Consider the following 14,973-nt stretch of genomic DNA (forward strand, 5'->3'; position numbering starts at 1 on the left):
CATCAGCAAAATTGATGTAATATTTTTATTAGCCAACATATCAAATTTATTATTAATAATGAATAATTTCTGAGGGGTCACATGGTGGCTCAGTGGTTAGCACTGTGTCCTTACAGCAGGAAGGTCACTGGTTTGAGCCCCGGCTAGGCCAGTTGTGATTTCTGTGTGGAGTTTGCATGTTCTCCCCGTGTTTTTGTGGGTTTCCTCTGGGTGCTCCCCCATAGTCCAAACACATGTGCTATAGGTGAATTGAATAAGCTACATTGGCCGTTTTGTGTGTGTGTGTGTTTGTGAATGAGCGTGTATGGGTGTTTCCCAGTGCTGGTTTGCAGCTGGAAGGGCATCCACTGCGCAAAACATACGCTGGAAAAGTTGGTGGTTCGTTGCACTGTGGCAAGCACAGATTAATAAAGGGACTAAGCCGAAAAGAAAATGAATGAATGAATGTTACACATACACTCACCGGCCACTTTATTAGGTACACCTTACTAGAACCGGGTTGGACCCCATTTTGCCTTCAGATCTGCCTTAATCCTTCGTTGCATAGATTCAAAAAGGTACTGGAAATATTCCTCAGAGATTTTTCTCCATATCGACATGATTGCATCACGCAGTCGCTGCAGATTTGTCAGCAATTTGTCATGCAAACTTCACACAGAAAATGCAACTAACCCAGCCGAGGCTCGAAGCAGCGGCCTTCTTGCTGTGAGGTGAACGTGCTACCCACTGTGCCACTGTGCAGCCCTAAATTAAACCAAATGTGCCTAATTTTGGTGATTCGAACTTTAAAACTTCTCTTTAAAAAAACATTCATCTTGTCTCTGGAGGCATGCGCTGTTAATATTTATGACAGTGGGAACTTCTGAGAGCACAAATACCTTCAGAAATATGCCAGATAGTGAAGTATGTGTGGATTGAATGAGTTTAAAGCTCTGGCTCTGTCAAATGTCCAAGCAGCAGTGGTGGAAAGAGTACTGAAAAATAATACTCAAGTAAAAGTACCACTACTTGCCTGAAAATGTAGTGCGAGTAAAAGTATCTGTTGTAAATATTACTCAAAGTAAGAGTAAAAAGTAGACCTTTAAAAGTACTCAAGAGTAGTGAGTATTACGCTGTGAAAAGCGGATGTGTTTACATGCAGTTTGTGGATGTGTGTAAACGTAACATTCTGTAGTGCGTGTAGTTATTGCCCAGCAGGCACACAACATTAATATTAGGTTAGATTTAGGTTGTAATGTCAAGTGACCAAAACTCAATGTCTTGCCAGCATCTAAGGATAACGTTATTTTGATGTCTAATAACAACGTTAAATGACGTTGATATTTGGTCGATTTTTAGTTGTTAGAAAGTAGCCAAAATCCAACGTCGAGCCAACATCTTAAACCAACATCATATTGACGTCAAATACTGACATTTATTCATCAGGTATGGCAACCAAAATCCAACATCTGATAGACGTCATAGTGGTAACGTTCACACAACTTCAAGCTGTGGCATCATTAGACGTTGATATTTGGTTGGTTTTCGGTTGGACATTGACGTTGGTCTGACTTTGAGTTCTGACGTCAACCCGATTTTCGTTTCAATTTAATTCACCTTTATTTATATAGCACTTTTACTATGTAAATTGTGTCAAAGCAGCTTTAAATAGAAGATCATAGTAAATACCAAACAAAATGCAACAACCCCATGACATTGGGTACAACGTCAATCTGACATCATGTTGATGTCTTGTGCTTGCTGGGTGTTTAAGTCCATTTCGGTCCCCATACATGCATCCAAACAGTGTCTGGGTCAACGCGTGTAAAGATTTTAGACATTTTGGACACTTTTAATGCTTCCAAACAGTTTGCTGCATTTATAAATCACGCATGTCTTGAGGTAGTTCATTATGTGGTGATTTACTTTCTATGGGCCCTATCATACACCCATACATTTGGCGCAAGGTGCGGTGCAATACTCTTTTGCTACTTTCACCTCGGCGCAAGGGTCATTTTGAAGTGTTTCGCCACACTGTTTAAATAGCAAATGCATTTGCGCTCATATGTGCGCCCATAGGCGTTCTGGTCTAAAAAAGCAGGCGTGTTTTGGCGCGTTGCTATTTTGAGAAACTGTAAATAGTCTGATCTTTAGACCAGAACAAAGTCGGTCTATTGTCTGGCGCAAAGTGCGCCTGGCTTACACACTACACACAAGATGCAGAGCAATACGCAAATATCTTTACATATGAAAAATATATAATATCTTAAGGATATATATAATAAGGATATATATAGGATACAAATATAAATGATTAAAATATTACAAAACGTATTAATTTCTAGCCTACATTAATTTAAAAACCACTGCCTTCATACTTTCTTCATCTCGGGAGGCTTTTTCAGTTCATTTAATTTGCTTTTGTATAATGTTATTATTATTAGCAGTATTATTTATTATATCCATATTTATATTTTATTAAAAACAAGCTTAGATTTGTCCACCTGTCAGGTTTTAGATATGGGGCATGGCAGGTGTATTTAGAAATAACTCAGTATTTTGACCACACTTTGTTATTATTGTTTATTTATTCATTTGCTGGAAATTAGAACTGAATTGAGAAATAGTTTTGAAACAAATCTTTGCGCTTAACAAACGAAATTAATTATTTATAGGCTAATTGATGTCTGTGCGGTAAGGTTCCCCTATCCACGAGAGCAAAAGCGAAAGTGAACTTACTTTACGTCATGTTAATAGCAAATGCACGTATGGCGCGACGCAGCTGGCTCTTAAAGGTAATGGGAGATGAGACTCTAATTGGTTTATTCTCAAAACACACCTATAACTCATTAAGAAAATAAACTCAACCCCTTTAGACCATGCGCCACGTCGCAAAGCGGATTTTCCCGTCCTTAAATTAGCAAAAATGCGTTCTGACACGCCCTGAAAGCGTTTGCGCCCTGCGTTTTGTGTTCTGCGCATGGACCGTCAAAATAGAGCCCTATGTGTGATTTGATTGGGCAGGAATTACAGGACTGATTTTACTAATCCCCATACACAAGACAAAATAAACTAATGACTGCAGGGTGAAAGAAAGTAGTGGAGTAAAAGTACAGATACTGCACTATAAATGTACTCAAAAGAGAGTAAAAGCACTCATTTTTAAAACAACTCCGTAAATTACAATTCCTAAGAAAAAGTCATTAATTACAGTAATTTGAGCATTTGTAATTAGTTACTTTACACCACTGCCAAGCAGTGATCTTTAACACACAAACACACTCCATAATAAGCGGCTGATAGAGCTTTTAGAGCTCACACATCTCGGGATCAGTTTTTTCAGCTCACCATAGCTGCATTTATTTGATCAAAAACACAGTATAATTCATTCATTCATTCATTTTCCTTTAGCTTAGTCTCTATTTCAAAGGTATTTCACAGCGGAATGAACCACCAACTATTCCACCATAAGTTTTACACTGCGGATGCCCTTCCAGCTGCAACCCAGTTCTGGTAAACACCCATACACACTCATTCACACTCATACACTAAGGCCAATTTAGTTTATTCAATTCACCTATAGTGGGTAGCACATTCGCCTCACAGCAAGAAGGTCGCTGGGTTGCTGGTTCGAACCTCGGCTCAGTTGGCATTTCTGTGTGGAGTTTGCATGTTCTCCCTGCGTTCCTCCGGGTGCTCCAGTTTCCCCCACAGTCCAAAGACATGCGGTACAGGTGAATTGGGTAAGCTAAATTGTCCGTAGTGTATGAGTGTGTGAATGACTGTGTGTGGATGTTTCCCAGAGATGGGTTGTGGCTGGAAGGGCATCCGCTGTGTAAAAACTTGCTGGATAAGTTGGCGGTTCATTCCGCTGTGGCGACCCCGGATTAATAAAGGGACTAAGGCGAGAAGAAAATTAATGAATGAAATGAGCGCATGTGTTCAGGCTGTGGGGGAAACCGGAGCACCCGGAGGAAACCCATGCCAACATGGGGAGAACATGCAAACTCCACACAGAAATGCCAATTGACCCAGCTGGGACTCGAACCAGTGACCTTCTTGCTGTGAGGTGACAGTGCTAACCACTGAGCCAGAATACACATATTTTAAAACAACTTTCTCATCCTAATATGTTGACTGGTAGTTTCTAACAGAACACACACCCTAAAAAGCGTGAGAAGTGTGTGTGAAGCAGGTTAAGCGTGTGTTGTGGAGAATGTAAACAGCAGCGTATGGTGGATGTGCTCATCTGTGCAGTGTTGACCCACTTCGGGCCCCTTTGACAGACGATATGAATTTTTAATGTCAGGTTTAAGCAGCTTATATCTGCCAGAGTAACAGACTGCTTTAACAAATATATTCATTTTGAGTCCATTCACAGTCAACTGTTTTTATTCCAGCTATGTGTGCTGTTAGTACTGTATACAGAGCCATTCAGAGGAAGAGCAGGAAAACAACACAAGCAGCTGCGGAGGGCTTCGTGGAAAATCTATGAATTATAGATCAACTCTTTCTGTCTCTGTGTGTGTGTTAGAAGAGACAGGTTACACTGTTCTACAGACACAAATATAAATTTTATTTAATTTCAGTTGCTTTATAACAATATATACATTTTTCATTGCTTTTGCTAAAATAAAACTTAAATTTTAAATAAAAAAATGTTAATTATAAATTTTAGTATATTAAGTAATATCGAAATGTCACTGTTGAAAAATGTAAATGAATCATTCATTCATTTTCCTTCGGCTTAGTCCCTTTATTCAACTGGTGTCACCACAGCGGAATGAACCGCCAACTATTCCATCATTTGTTTTACACATCGGATGCCCTTCCAGCTGGTAAACACACACACACACTCATATTCATTCATTCATTTTCTTGTCGGCTTAGTCCCTTTATTAATCCGGGGTCGCCACAGCGGAATGAACCACCAACTTATCCAGCAAGTTTTTACACAGCGGATGCCCTTCCAGCCGCAACCCATCTCTGGGAAACATTCACACAAACATTCACACACACTCATACACTACGGACAATTTAGCCTACCCAATTCACCTGTACCGCATGTCTTTGGACTGTGGGGGAAACCGGAGGACCCGGAGGAAACCCACACGAAGGCAGGGAGAACATTCAAACTCCACACAGAAACGCCAACTGAGCCAAACCAGCGACCCAGCGACCTTCTTGCTGTGAGGCGACAGCACTACCTACTGCGCCACTGCCTCGCCATACACACTCATATGCTACGGCCAATTTAGTTTCTTCAATTCACCTGTAAGGCATGTGTTTGGACTGTGGGGTAAACCGGAGCACCCGGAGAGAACCCACGCCAACATGGGGAGAACATGCAAACTCCACACAGAAATGCCAACTGGCCCAGCTGGGACTCGAACCAGTGACCTTCTTGCTGTGAGGCGACAGTGCTAACCCCTGAGCCACCATGTCACCTTGTAAAATAATCTTTTTTTAAAATATATATTATTATCAAACATATAATACAGAGGCTTAGTCTGAGATTAAACGTGATTTATTTTATTAGTAAACTAGAAGTTGTGAGGATAATTGAATGAATAAATAAATACTACATATTTTGAATTATAGGTGGTGGAATTAGTTCATAATCTTTCAGTTTTCATTTAATTCATGTTGTTAAATGAAAATATATGCAATAAATATAGTTAAAACCTTAATCATGACTAATTATACAATATAATACAAAATAAACATTTGTTTTCATAATTTTATAAGTTTAAAAAAAAATATATATATATATATATATATATATATAAATATATATATATATATATATATATATATATATATATAAATAAATATATGTATATATATATATATATATATATATATATATATATATATATATATATATATATATATATATATATATATATATATATATATATATGAAATACAGTTGAAGTCAGAATTATTGGCCCACCTGTGTTTATTCCCAAATTCTGTTTAACATGGAGAAGGTTTTTTTCAACACTTTTCTAAACATAATAGTTTTAATAACTCATTTCTAATAACAGATTTATTTTATCTATGCCATGATGACAGTAGATAATATTTGACTAGATATTGTTTAAAACACTTCTATACAGCTTAAAGTGACATTTAAAGACTTAATTAGGTTAACTAGGTAGGTAAGAGCTATTGTATAACGATGGTTTGTTCTGTAGACTATCGAAAAAAATAAATAGCATAAAGGGGCTAATAATATTGCCCCTAAAATGGTGTTTAAAAAAATTAAAAGCTGCTTTTATTCTAGCCAAAATAAAACAAATAAGACTTTCTCCAAAAGAAAAAATATAATAGGAAATACAGTGAAAATTTCCTTGGTCTGTTAAACATGATTTGGGAAATAATCTATATATTTTTGGAAAAAAAATCAAAGGGGGGCTAAAATTTCTGACTTCAAATGTGAGTATTTATATATAAGGGGGGTGAGAATGGATGTTTCCCAGAGATGGGTTGTGGCTTGAAGTGTAAAACATAGACTGGCCAAGTTGGCGGTTGATTCCGCTGTGGCGACCCCTGATTAATAAAGGGACTAAGTCTACATTAAAGGCCCTAATTAATTAAAAAGTAAAATGATAATTATTATGATGGACAAGGAAGTGAAACGCATTTTAAAATGCACTAGGTTTACAAATAAGGGTTAAAAAAATAACATATACTATAATGTAGCCTAAAATGAGGCTTTTTGGTGGGTTTTAAACAGACATTTAGGCTACATGGAACACAAAATTGTTGTTTCTGTTTTAAACTAAAACACACATTAAACAATTTACACTGAACAAAAACTTATTCAAGGATGATTTCTTGGATTTACTACATTTTTTAAGGTAAGTGGCTGTAGTCTGAGGCCATGGTGCTCCACCGGAAAAAGGTGGTTTGCCATCTCCAGGTTGGAGGAAAGTCCTTACCCCGGGTGGAGGAGTTAAAGTATCTCTGGGTTTTGTTCACTAGTGAGGGAAGGATGGAGCGTGGGATTGACAGGCGGATTGGTGCAGCGGCGGCAGTAATGTGGTTGATGTACCGGTCCGTTGTGGTAAAGAAGGAGCTGAGCCAAGAGGCAAAGCTTTCGATTTACGTTCCTACTCTCCCCTATGGTCATGAGCTTTGGGTCATGACCAAAAGGACAAGATCTTGAATACAAGCGGCTGAAATTAGTTTTTTTTTCTAAGGGTGGCAGGGCGCACTCTTATGAGGAGCTCTGACACTCGGGAAGAGCTCAGAGTAGAGCCGCTGCTCCTCCACATCGACAGAAGTCAGCTGAAGTGGCTTCGGATGCCTCGATACTTACCTAGGGAGGTGTTTCAGGCATATCCCACCGGGAGGACACTTCGGAGAAGACCCAGGACACGCTGGAGGGACTATGTCTCTCGGCTGGCCTGGGAACGCCTCGGGATCCCCCCGGAGGAGCTGGAGGAAGTGTCTAGGAAGAGGAAGTCTCTTCTAAGACTGCTGCCCCCGCGACCCGGCCCCGGAAAAGCAGCAAAAATAAAAAAATTCATGAATGAATAAGTGGTTGTAATCAGTTTTTGGGGGCTGGATTTAAGCAAACAAAATAAGTTGAACATTACTAAATTTAATTCGTTTAAATTCAACACAAATAAATTGCTTGAAACAATGTGGCAGACAACTATTTTTTCAGTGATACTTAATCTCATCAGTATTGCGTTTAAAGTCAATATATTTATTTATACATCTTCTGTAAGAGAAGAGTTGCATGAAACTCACCTCATCACGCTCATTAGTGTCCCAACTCTATTATTATTATTATTATTATTATTTCATCAATTTCAGAGGGGTGCATTTTACGGCAGGGGTGCGCCTGCCGGCACAACACCGGTTTATATTTTAAACATCAACTTTTCAAGCTTTTCCATTAATCACACAAAAAATCCACATCTTCCAATCTAAAAATACCACCTTCCTCTGATCCACCCAATCACCGCAGCCCAGCCAATCCTGTGGGCGGAGCCAAGATCGAATAACTTCTGAATAAGTAAAGCATGCTTTTAAATATTCATGAGTTTCCCGGGCCTACCTCCTCGGTGGGAGCGGCGCGTCTCTCCTACTCCATTTTTGTGAGACGGGTGTAGGAGAGCACTCTCGGCGGGGAGACTGTCAGTCCACGCAGCGGATACTGCACACCGAGCGACAAAGGCGAGCACCGGAGCCCGTTTTCTTTTCATTTCTGCTATAGGAAGAGTCTAGAAGTTTCAGCCCTCAGGGTTTTGACATGGTAGATTATCACGCCGTTAATAATCAAGGCCAGTATTCAGCGGGCGGGCCACCGACCTACATGGAGCAAGAGAACGACTGGGACCGGGACCTGCTGCTGGACCCGGCCTGGGAGAAGCAGCAGAGGAAGGTAAGAGGCCTCATTTGGAGACTATTCCCGCTTTAGTGACGACTGCGGCAGTCTTTAATGTCTGGGATTCTTTTAGAACGCCGGCACGCTTCGAATGGTACAATGTTTCGCGGGTTTCGAACGTTACGGTGTTACAATGTTTCAGTCGTGCGCGCGCGTGAGAGTGAGTGATACATTGTAACGGCTGAACCTGTTTTACTAGAGCGAGTTTCATTCGCCTTCTGCTGTTTTTCTCCCTTCTCTCTCTGTTCTTTCTCAAAGACTCCTGGTTACAGCCAGACATCCGGATTTAAAATGGCAGTAGCGCTAGATATCACAGCACAGGAGCTTAAAATAGCTGCTGAAATGTGTTTCTGGACTTTATCTGCTCTTCTGGAACGGAAAGATTAGCTTGTACGTGGAGGGAAATGAACAGTTTTAGTTTTAGTCATCTCTGTGGGGTTTTATCGTTGGATTGATGTGTGTGTGTGTGTGTGTGTGTGTGTGTGTGTGTGTGTGTGTGCGTGTGCGTGCGTGGTGTTGGATAATAGTATTGAGGAATGCACTGGGGTTGTTGGATTGACGTTTTTGGGTGTGTGTCGTTTGGGGCAAAGACAGGCTTGGCTGATTTGCATTTTTTTGGTGTGACAGAGAGAGTTTGAGAAAGGAGGGTCAAAGTTTGATTGAGTAAGTAATTAATATTTAACTCCCTGAAACCCCTTCTGCAAACACACACACTCTCTTTCCCTTTCACACACACACACACACACACACACACACACACACTCAAATATATCACATATATGTGGACAAAGTCATTGGCCTTCAGACCCCAGAGGTGTGACAGACCCATAAACAGGACGTTCACTGGAGAAAGTCAAATGGAGGAGGAGATTGGCTGAATTCTTGAGAGCTCCTCCTGCTTTTCTACTTGTTTTGTCAAAGTTATGTAGCCAGATTTCTATAACTGTGCCTATCAAATAAATCACAATCATAAAACCCTTGCGAATTCTTTGATATTACCTCTAAATCAAGCCATTCATCTTTTGTAAATCGTTATTTTAAACCTCTTTCACTCCAAGGCATGCATAATATATCTGTACTACCTGGCCTATGTTGGGAAAATGTCACATCTGCCTCCTTTACAGTATTATACTGTAAACAGCACAAAAACTCAAGGGTGTGACTCAAAGTTTATTAGCCAATCAGTAACGCCCACTGCCTTCGAGCTATCTGATTGGAGGTAGTCTTTTAGAAAGGTGGAGTTTTTTTGCTTGGGGGATGGGGTTGCCTAATTGTTATGTTTGCTGTTGCATACTAACATTCTGCTCTTGCTCCACTGTAAAACGAAGGTTGCAAGAGTAAGCTTTACTACCTTAAAATTTCATGTTGTGTTTAATGTTTCTTTACTAAGAACTAGCGGGGTTTTTTTACCGCAGTACTGCATTATGTAGTATGCATCATAGATAACATTGGCTCTGTGCAAAAAAAAAAAAAAATCATACATTAATTTCTCGAGGGCCGCAGCCCTGTAGAGTGTACTTCCAGCCCTGCTTCAACACACCAACCTGGAGGTATCAAACAAGCCTAAAGCACTCAATTAGTTTGATCAGGTGTGCTTAATGAGGTTTGGAACTAAACTGCAGAGCTGCGGCCCTCCAGGAATCGAGTTTGAGTATGCCATATCTTAACTTACCCTCTGGAAGTAGTTGAAAATATTGAATGCCATGGAAAATATGCATGAATAAATCAAAAGTAGTGCTGTGCACCTAATTATACTGCAATGATTAGGAGTGCTTGTGAATTTTGGACTGCAAAAAGGCTTATAAATGTGACTCTTGAATGTCAGGATTTAATTTCCTACACTGTAAAACTCAAAGTTAAGATAACTCAAACCATTTGAGGAAACGGATTGCAGCAAATCATTTCAGTTCAAAAACTAATCCAAATGAGTGCTGTGAACTTAATCAATTTGAGTAAACAAAGCAGTTTGAGCACAGTAAAACCCAATAAATGAAGAGAACTCAAACCAACTGAGTACTGTAAAACCCAATAGGTTAAGTCAACTCAAACCGTTAGAGAAAACCGATTGCTACAAACCGCTTGAGTTAATTCAAGATTTAAGATTCATTAAAAATTAATCTATACGAGTACTATTCACCTTATTCCCCGTCGACGAGTGGGTGCTGCCATTTGAATCTTTTTGGCTTGAGACTTCCGGTCTCATTCACTTCCATTCATTTTTTTGACGTTAAAAACTGCTCATTACGCTGCTTGATGTTGCAATTCGATATTTTCTTATATTATTCTGCTTGGTCTGTATAGTCATGCAAACATTTGTTTTTAGAGCAAGTAGTTTGATCGTTTTCTGCCGTTTATTATTCCTAGTCATTTCTCCCATAGGCGACTGTATCGGAAGTTCTTGGACAATCGCGAAAACAGGCGCACTTCCGCATTTTAGAATAAGGTCAATACTTACTCCATTTAAGTTGAAGCAATGAGATATTCAATTAACTCATTTCCTTCAGCAATGAGTTCAAGACTCTATTCAAATGTGTAGAATTAACTTTCAGTAAATTGAGTTAACTACACTCGTTTCATTTGATAAAGTTGACTGTTGGGTTTTACAGTGTACACAAATACTTGAACACACTGAGTAGTGTTGCGGAAAAAATTGCTGTTATCAAACAGGTTTCACTTTCCCTACTATTGGTTTGTCAATAAGACCAATACAAACACTCTTCAGCTCTGATTGCTGCATATAGTTGTGTGGGGAAAAATTGATGGACTGTAAAAAAATCCTGGTTGCCTTAAATGTTTAAGCTGAATCAAATAACCTTGAGTCTATTGAACTTATATTATGTTTATCTGATCTAAAACAGCTTGTGTAATTTATAAAATAAGTTTGCACATGAATAGCTTAGTTTAATAAGTTACAATGACTTAACATACGCTGTCAGGACTAATTGATCATATAATTTTTTGCAGTGTACAACACAGTATTGCAGTATCTTAAATTAGCCCGCATCCAATATAGCAAGCTGATTTTAGAGGAACAATGAGGTTTTGAGTTCCGAAACTTAGAGGATGTTTCATGATATTACTGTGACTTCTTTTAGACCAAAAGAACAAGGGAGTTTTGGTTTCTCAGTTCATGATTCCTAAAATCTCTAAAGAAGCTACAAATTGTAAGTATGACATAACCAAAAGGATATTCAATACAGTCTTATATGAACAATCAGGGCGTACTCGCACTATGCTATCCGAACCGTGCCCAGGCCCGTTTGCCGGATCATTTGAGAAGTGTGAGTGCTCTGAATCGGGCTTAGGCACAGTTCACTTGGCCGGCCCTGGCCCGGTTGGAGCGCGGTTCACTTGGGCTTTGGCACGGTATGCTTGTGTGTGAGTGCAAAACGCACCTAAGCCCGAAACTGAAAGCAAGGGGTGACTTTTAAGGGACTGTTTCATATGGATTAATTGATCATTCTTACTCTTGAATGAATGCAAACTGTCGTAGCTCATTAAAGACACAAACCCCTCACTGCACCACAGCTGCACCTTGAGCAAACCTCCTAATTCCTGCAGCACGAGGACTTCATGATTGTTTATGAGCGTCAAAAGTGGCTGATCTGTTCGGAGAATTATTTGACTGCGTGTTACTGCATATCAAACGACTAAAACAATATAACTAAAGAAATCTCCACTGTGCTGAGCGAGAGCGCTTACTGAACAGCACATCATCGATGATGAAGCGTGCCCAGGCCCGAATGTAATGTGAGTTCGGGCCATCGGGGGAGACTGGAAGGGGGACAAGCGTGCTTTGGCCTGGTTCAAGGCAACTGTACATATTGTGAGTACGGCCTCAGAATGGTCGCTATGACCATTCTATTAGTTGACGAATTCTGGTAGTTCTAGTGTGAAGATGTGGGTCAGTTTGTCTGCTTGACTGTCCCATTTTTCATTGTAACATTAAATTTAGTGAAACTGAGAAAGGTTTCTGTTTAGTTAGAAGAGTTGTTGCCAAATTGACTTGCTTTTCTTTTGAGGATATAGTTTAAAGGGCCATGAAACCCCCTCGTTTCAGCAGGGTGTTTTCACACCTCTACTTTGGAAAAGTCAGAAAAGTGGGCGTGTCCAGCTCTGTTTAGGGGGGAGTGTCGGAGGAAGAAAAGTGGGATGGTGTGGGAGTGTCTATTTGGGCGCGCTGAATTTCAGAGTCAAAACACACAACCACAGCGGACAATGTGACTGTGTTTACATGGACATCTGTTTGTCGAATTATTTGCCAAATTATTAAATGGTGGACTTTAACTGCAGTTTGGCTCTCTCATTCAGGGAATTCATTCATGCCCCTCCCGACAAACAAGATATTTGATTCGAGGATCTGCTCTAAGCGTGTATTTTTCATGCAATGTTTGATACCGCACGGCGAATGAGAGAAAAAAAACTCAGCATTTCCCGGAAACTTAGATGCACACGGCAGGTAGTGTCAGAAAGCCGCGTGTGTTATTCCGGTCACAAAATCCAACACAAGGTTATAGTTTGGTTGTAACTGTTAGTGCTAACTTGTTTACACTCAATAGTTTGTTGGATACGAATAAAATACGAACTGAATAAACAAAGAGCACTGGTCGCTCACTTACCAAATCTGTAGAGACAGGACAATCACCAGCAAGAGCTGCGTCTTTATTTAGAGGAGACTACAAGCGAATCCGGATCTCAGCGTTTGCAGATGAGAACAGCTCTCAGGTAAACAATAATCCTCCTTAGACACGTAAGTTATTGTTGTCGCACGTCGCGTACACTGTTAATCCACGCGTGAGTCTGAGCTCTCACAGAGAGAAAATGAAAACAAAACTTAACGGCAGCAAACTATAAAAGCAACACTTCACGCTTGTTTTGCCAACACAACGTGGCGTCTCTGCCGTATAAACACGGTGACAGTAATGAATATTAATGAAGTTGCACAATAGAGCGCACTGATTGGTTTGAACCAAGCCTTACTCGTGCATTAATGCATCACACTGTCAGATGTAATAAGACACACTCTGGCACAGACGTCCAGTCTGCACGCTGGAATACACGCTATTATGTCATGACCGTGACGCAGCTTCAAAAATTAGTTTCAAACCGGAAGTACGAATTGGTATGAAATAACGCAAAAACAACCAATTTACACTTTTTAGTGAAATATAGGTGTCCTAATAGTGTTTTTAGCAGTGTGGGACACATATACGACTGTCAACAGCTCAAAAAATGTGTTTTGGTGTTTCGTGACCCTTTAAATGTGCAAAAAAGGTCATAAATTTGCAATGTATCACAATATAAATCGCAATAACATTGTATTGTGATAAGTATCGTATCATGGATGATTCCCACCTATTACCAGTCTTTTACCAAAAACATTGATGTTCAAGATCCTCAAAGTACATGCACATCCAACAAGTGTGTAAGAAACTTTAGCAAACATCCTTTGAACTTGCGTTGGTCATAAAGTGATGTTGTAGCTCTGGAATTTCTATTGCATGGATATTCCACGCAGACCGAAGTTCACTTGTGATTACCAAACCAATGCATCTCTACTAAAACCCCACACTGAGTTTCATTAGAGTCTCCATGCACCGTTGCCTATTCCGCTTGACCGAAACAAGGCGTGTGGAATTATACCGATGTCATCCCCTTATCCGTGACAGACATGAAATTACACCCCAACAAATGCCAAACGCCCTGCGACCGGCTACGACTTGCCTTTCTCCCCTCCACCCCAAGTGTCTGAAAGGTCATTGAAGTGTTCCAGTCTCCCTTTTGAGCAGCTTGTTTGGGCAGATATGAATTCAAATAAGAGGCGGTGATTTTCACCAGGCTTTGTTCTTGTTTTGTAGATAAGCACATTTGAATCCGGCAGCGTTTGATAAGAGAGACGGCTGTAAACCTCGTGCCCTTGTGCACCGAGGTTATTTTGGTGTACTTTCATTGACATTGAAAACATATTATCAAGATTTGAAGATCGTGACTTTTGGTGTAGATGGGGAAGTTGATGTTTATTTATGGTTCCAGCAGTTTATCATGATTTGTAGTTTCTAAGAGTTGCTGGTAGTCTTAGGTCTGTGCCCCATCAAACACTTCCAGATGTTTATGATGAGCGTAATTGTCAGTGGTATATTATAAACAGATGATTGTGCTGCTGGCTTTGCTTTCTGATTGGACGAACCGCATTCTAATCCGCCAAATTCTTCTGTCGCTTAGCAACAGTAAACAGAATAGTTACTTTTGTATTAGAGGGGAACAATATATCTATCGCGGTGTGTGTATCTGCAATAGTCACATTGCAGGATTAGATTATTTATTAAAAGGTAATGATATAATCATTTTAAATAATTTATACAGACCATATTATTTTATATTTAATTGTGCAAAACACTTGAATACTGTTAGACTCTCCACAAAAAACAATGCACTGTTTATTTATATCTCCTTGTAATTTATTATAATTCATGCAGATGCACTGTATAGATCATCCCAGTCCATCTAAAGTGAAGTCTTCCCAAATAGAGCTATTCAAATCACAGTATATTCACATCATTTCAGAGTTTTCAAATATAGTGCAGCCCTAT

The 14,973-nt window shown here is 39.8% G+C and overlaps 1 protein-coding gene across 15 annotated transcripts in view; it reads left to right on the forward strand.

Moving 5' to 3' along the window:
- The first annotated feature begins 8,036 nt into the window (after positions 1 to 8,036).
- actn4 (actinin, alpha 4) overlaps positions 8,037 to 14,973 on the forward strand; it is a 264,894-nt gene continuing 257,957 nt past the window's right edge. For 12 of the 15 annotated variants that reach the window (XR_015508353.1, XR_015508354.1, XR_015508348.1 and 9 more), the window contains exon 1: positions 8,037 to 8,380. Coding sequence is in view for 6 of the 15 variants with exons in the window: in XM_087282428.1 (XP_087138554.1) it covers positions 8,249 to 8,380 (132 nt within the window). In the remaining 9 variants the exon portion in view is untranslated. 15 annotated transcript variants of the gene reach the window in all.

This window comes from Danio rerio, chromosome 15 (assembly GCF_052040795.2).
Source record: "Danio rerio strain M-AB ecotype USA chromosome 15, GRCz13ab, whole genome shotgun sequence".
NCBI classification, from domain to species: Eukaryota; Metazoa; Chordata; class Actinopteri; order Cypriniformes; family Danionidae; genus Danio; species Danio rerio.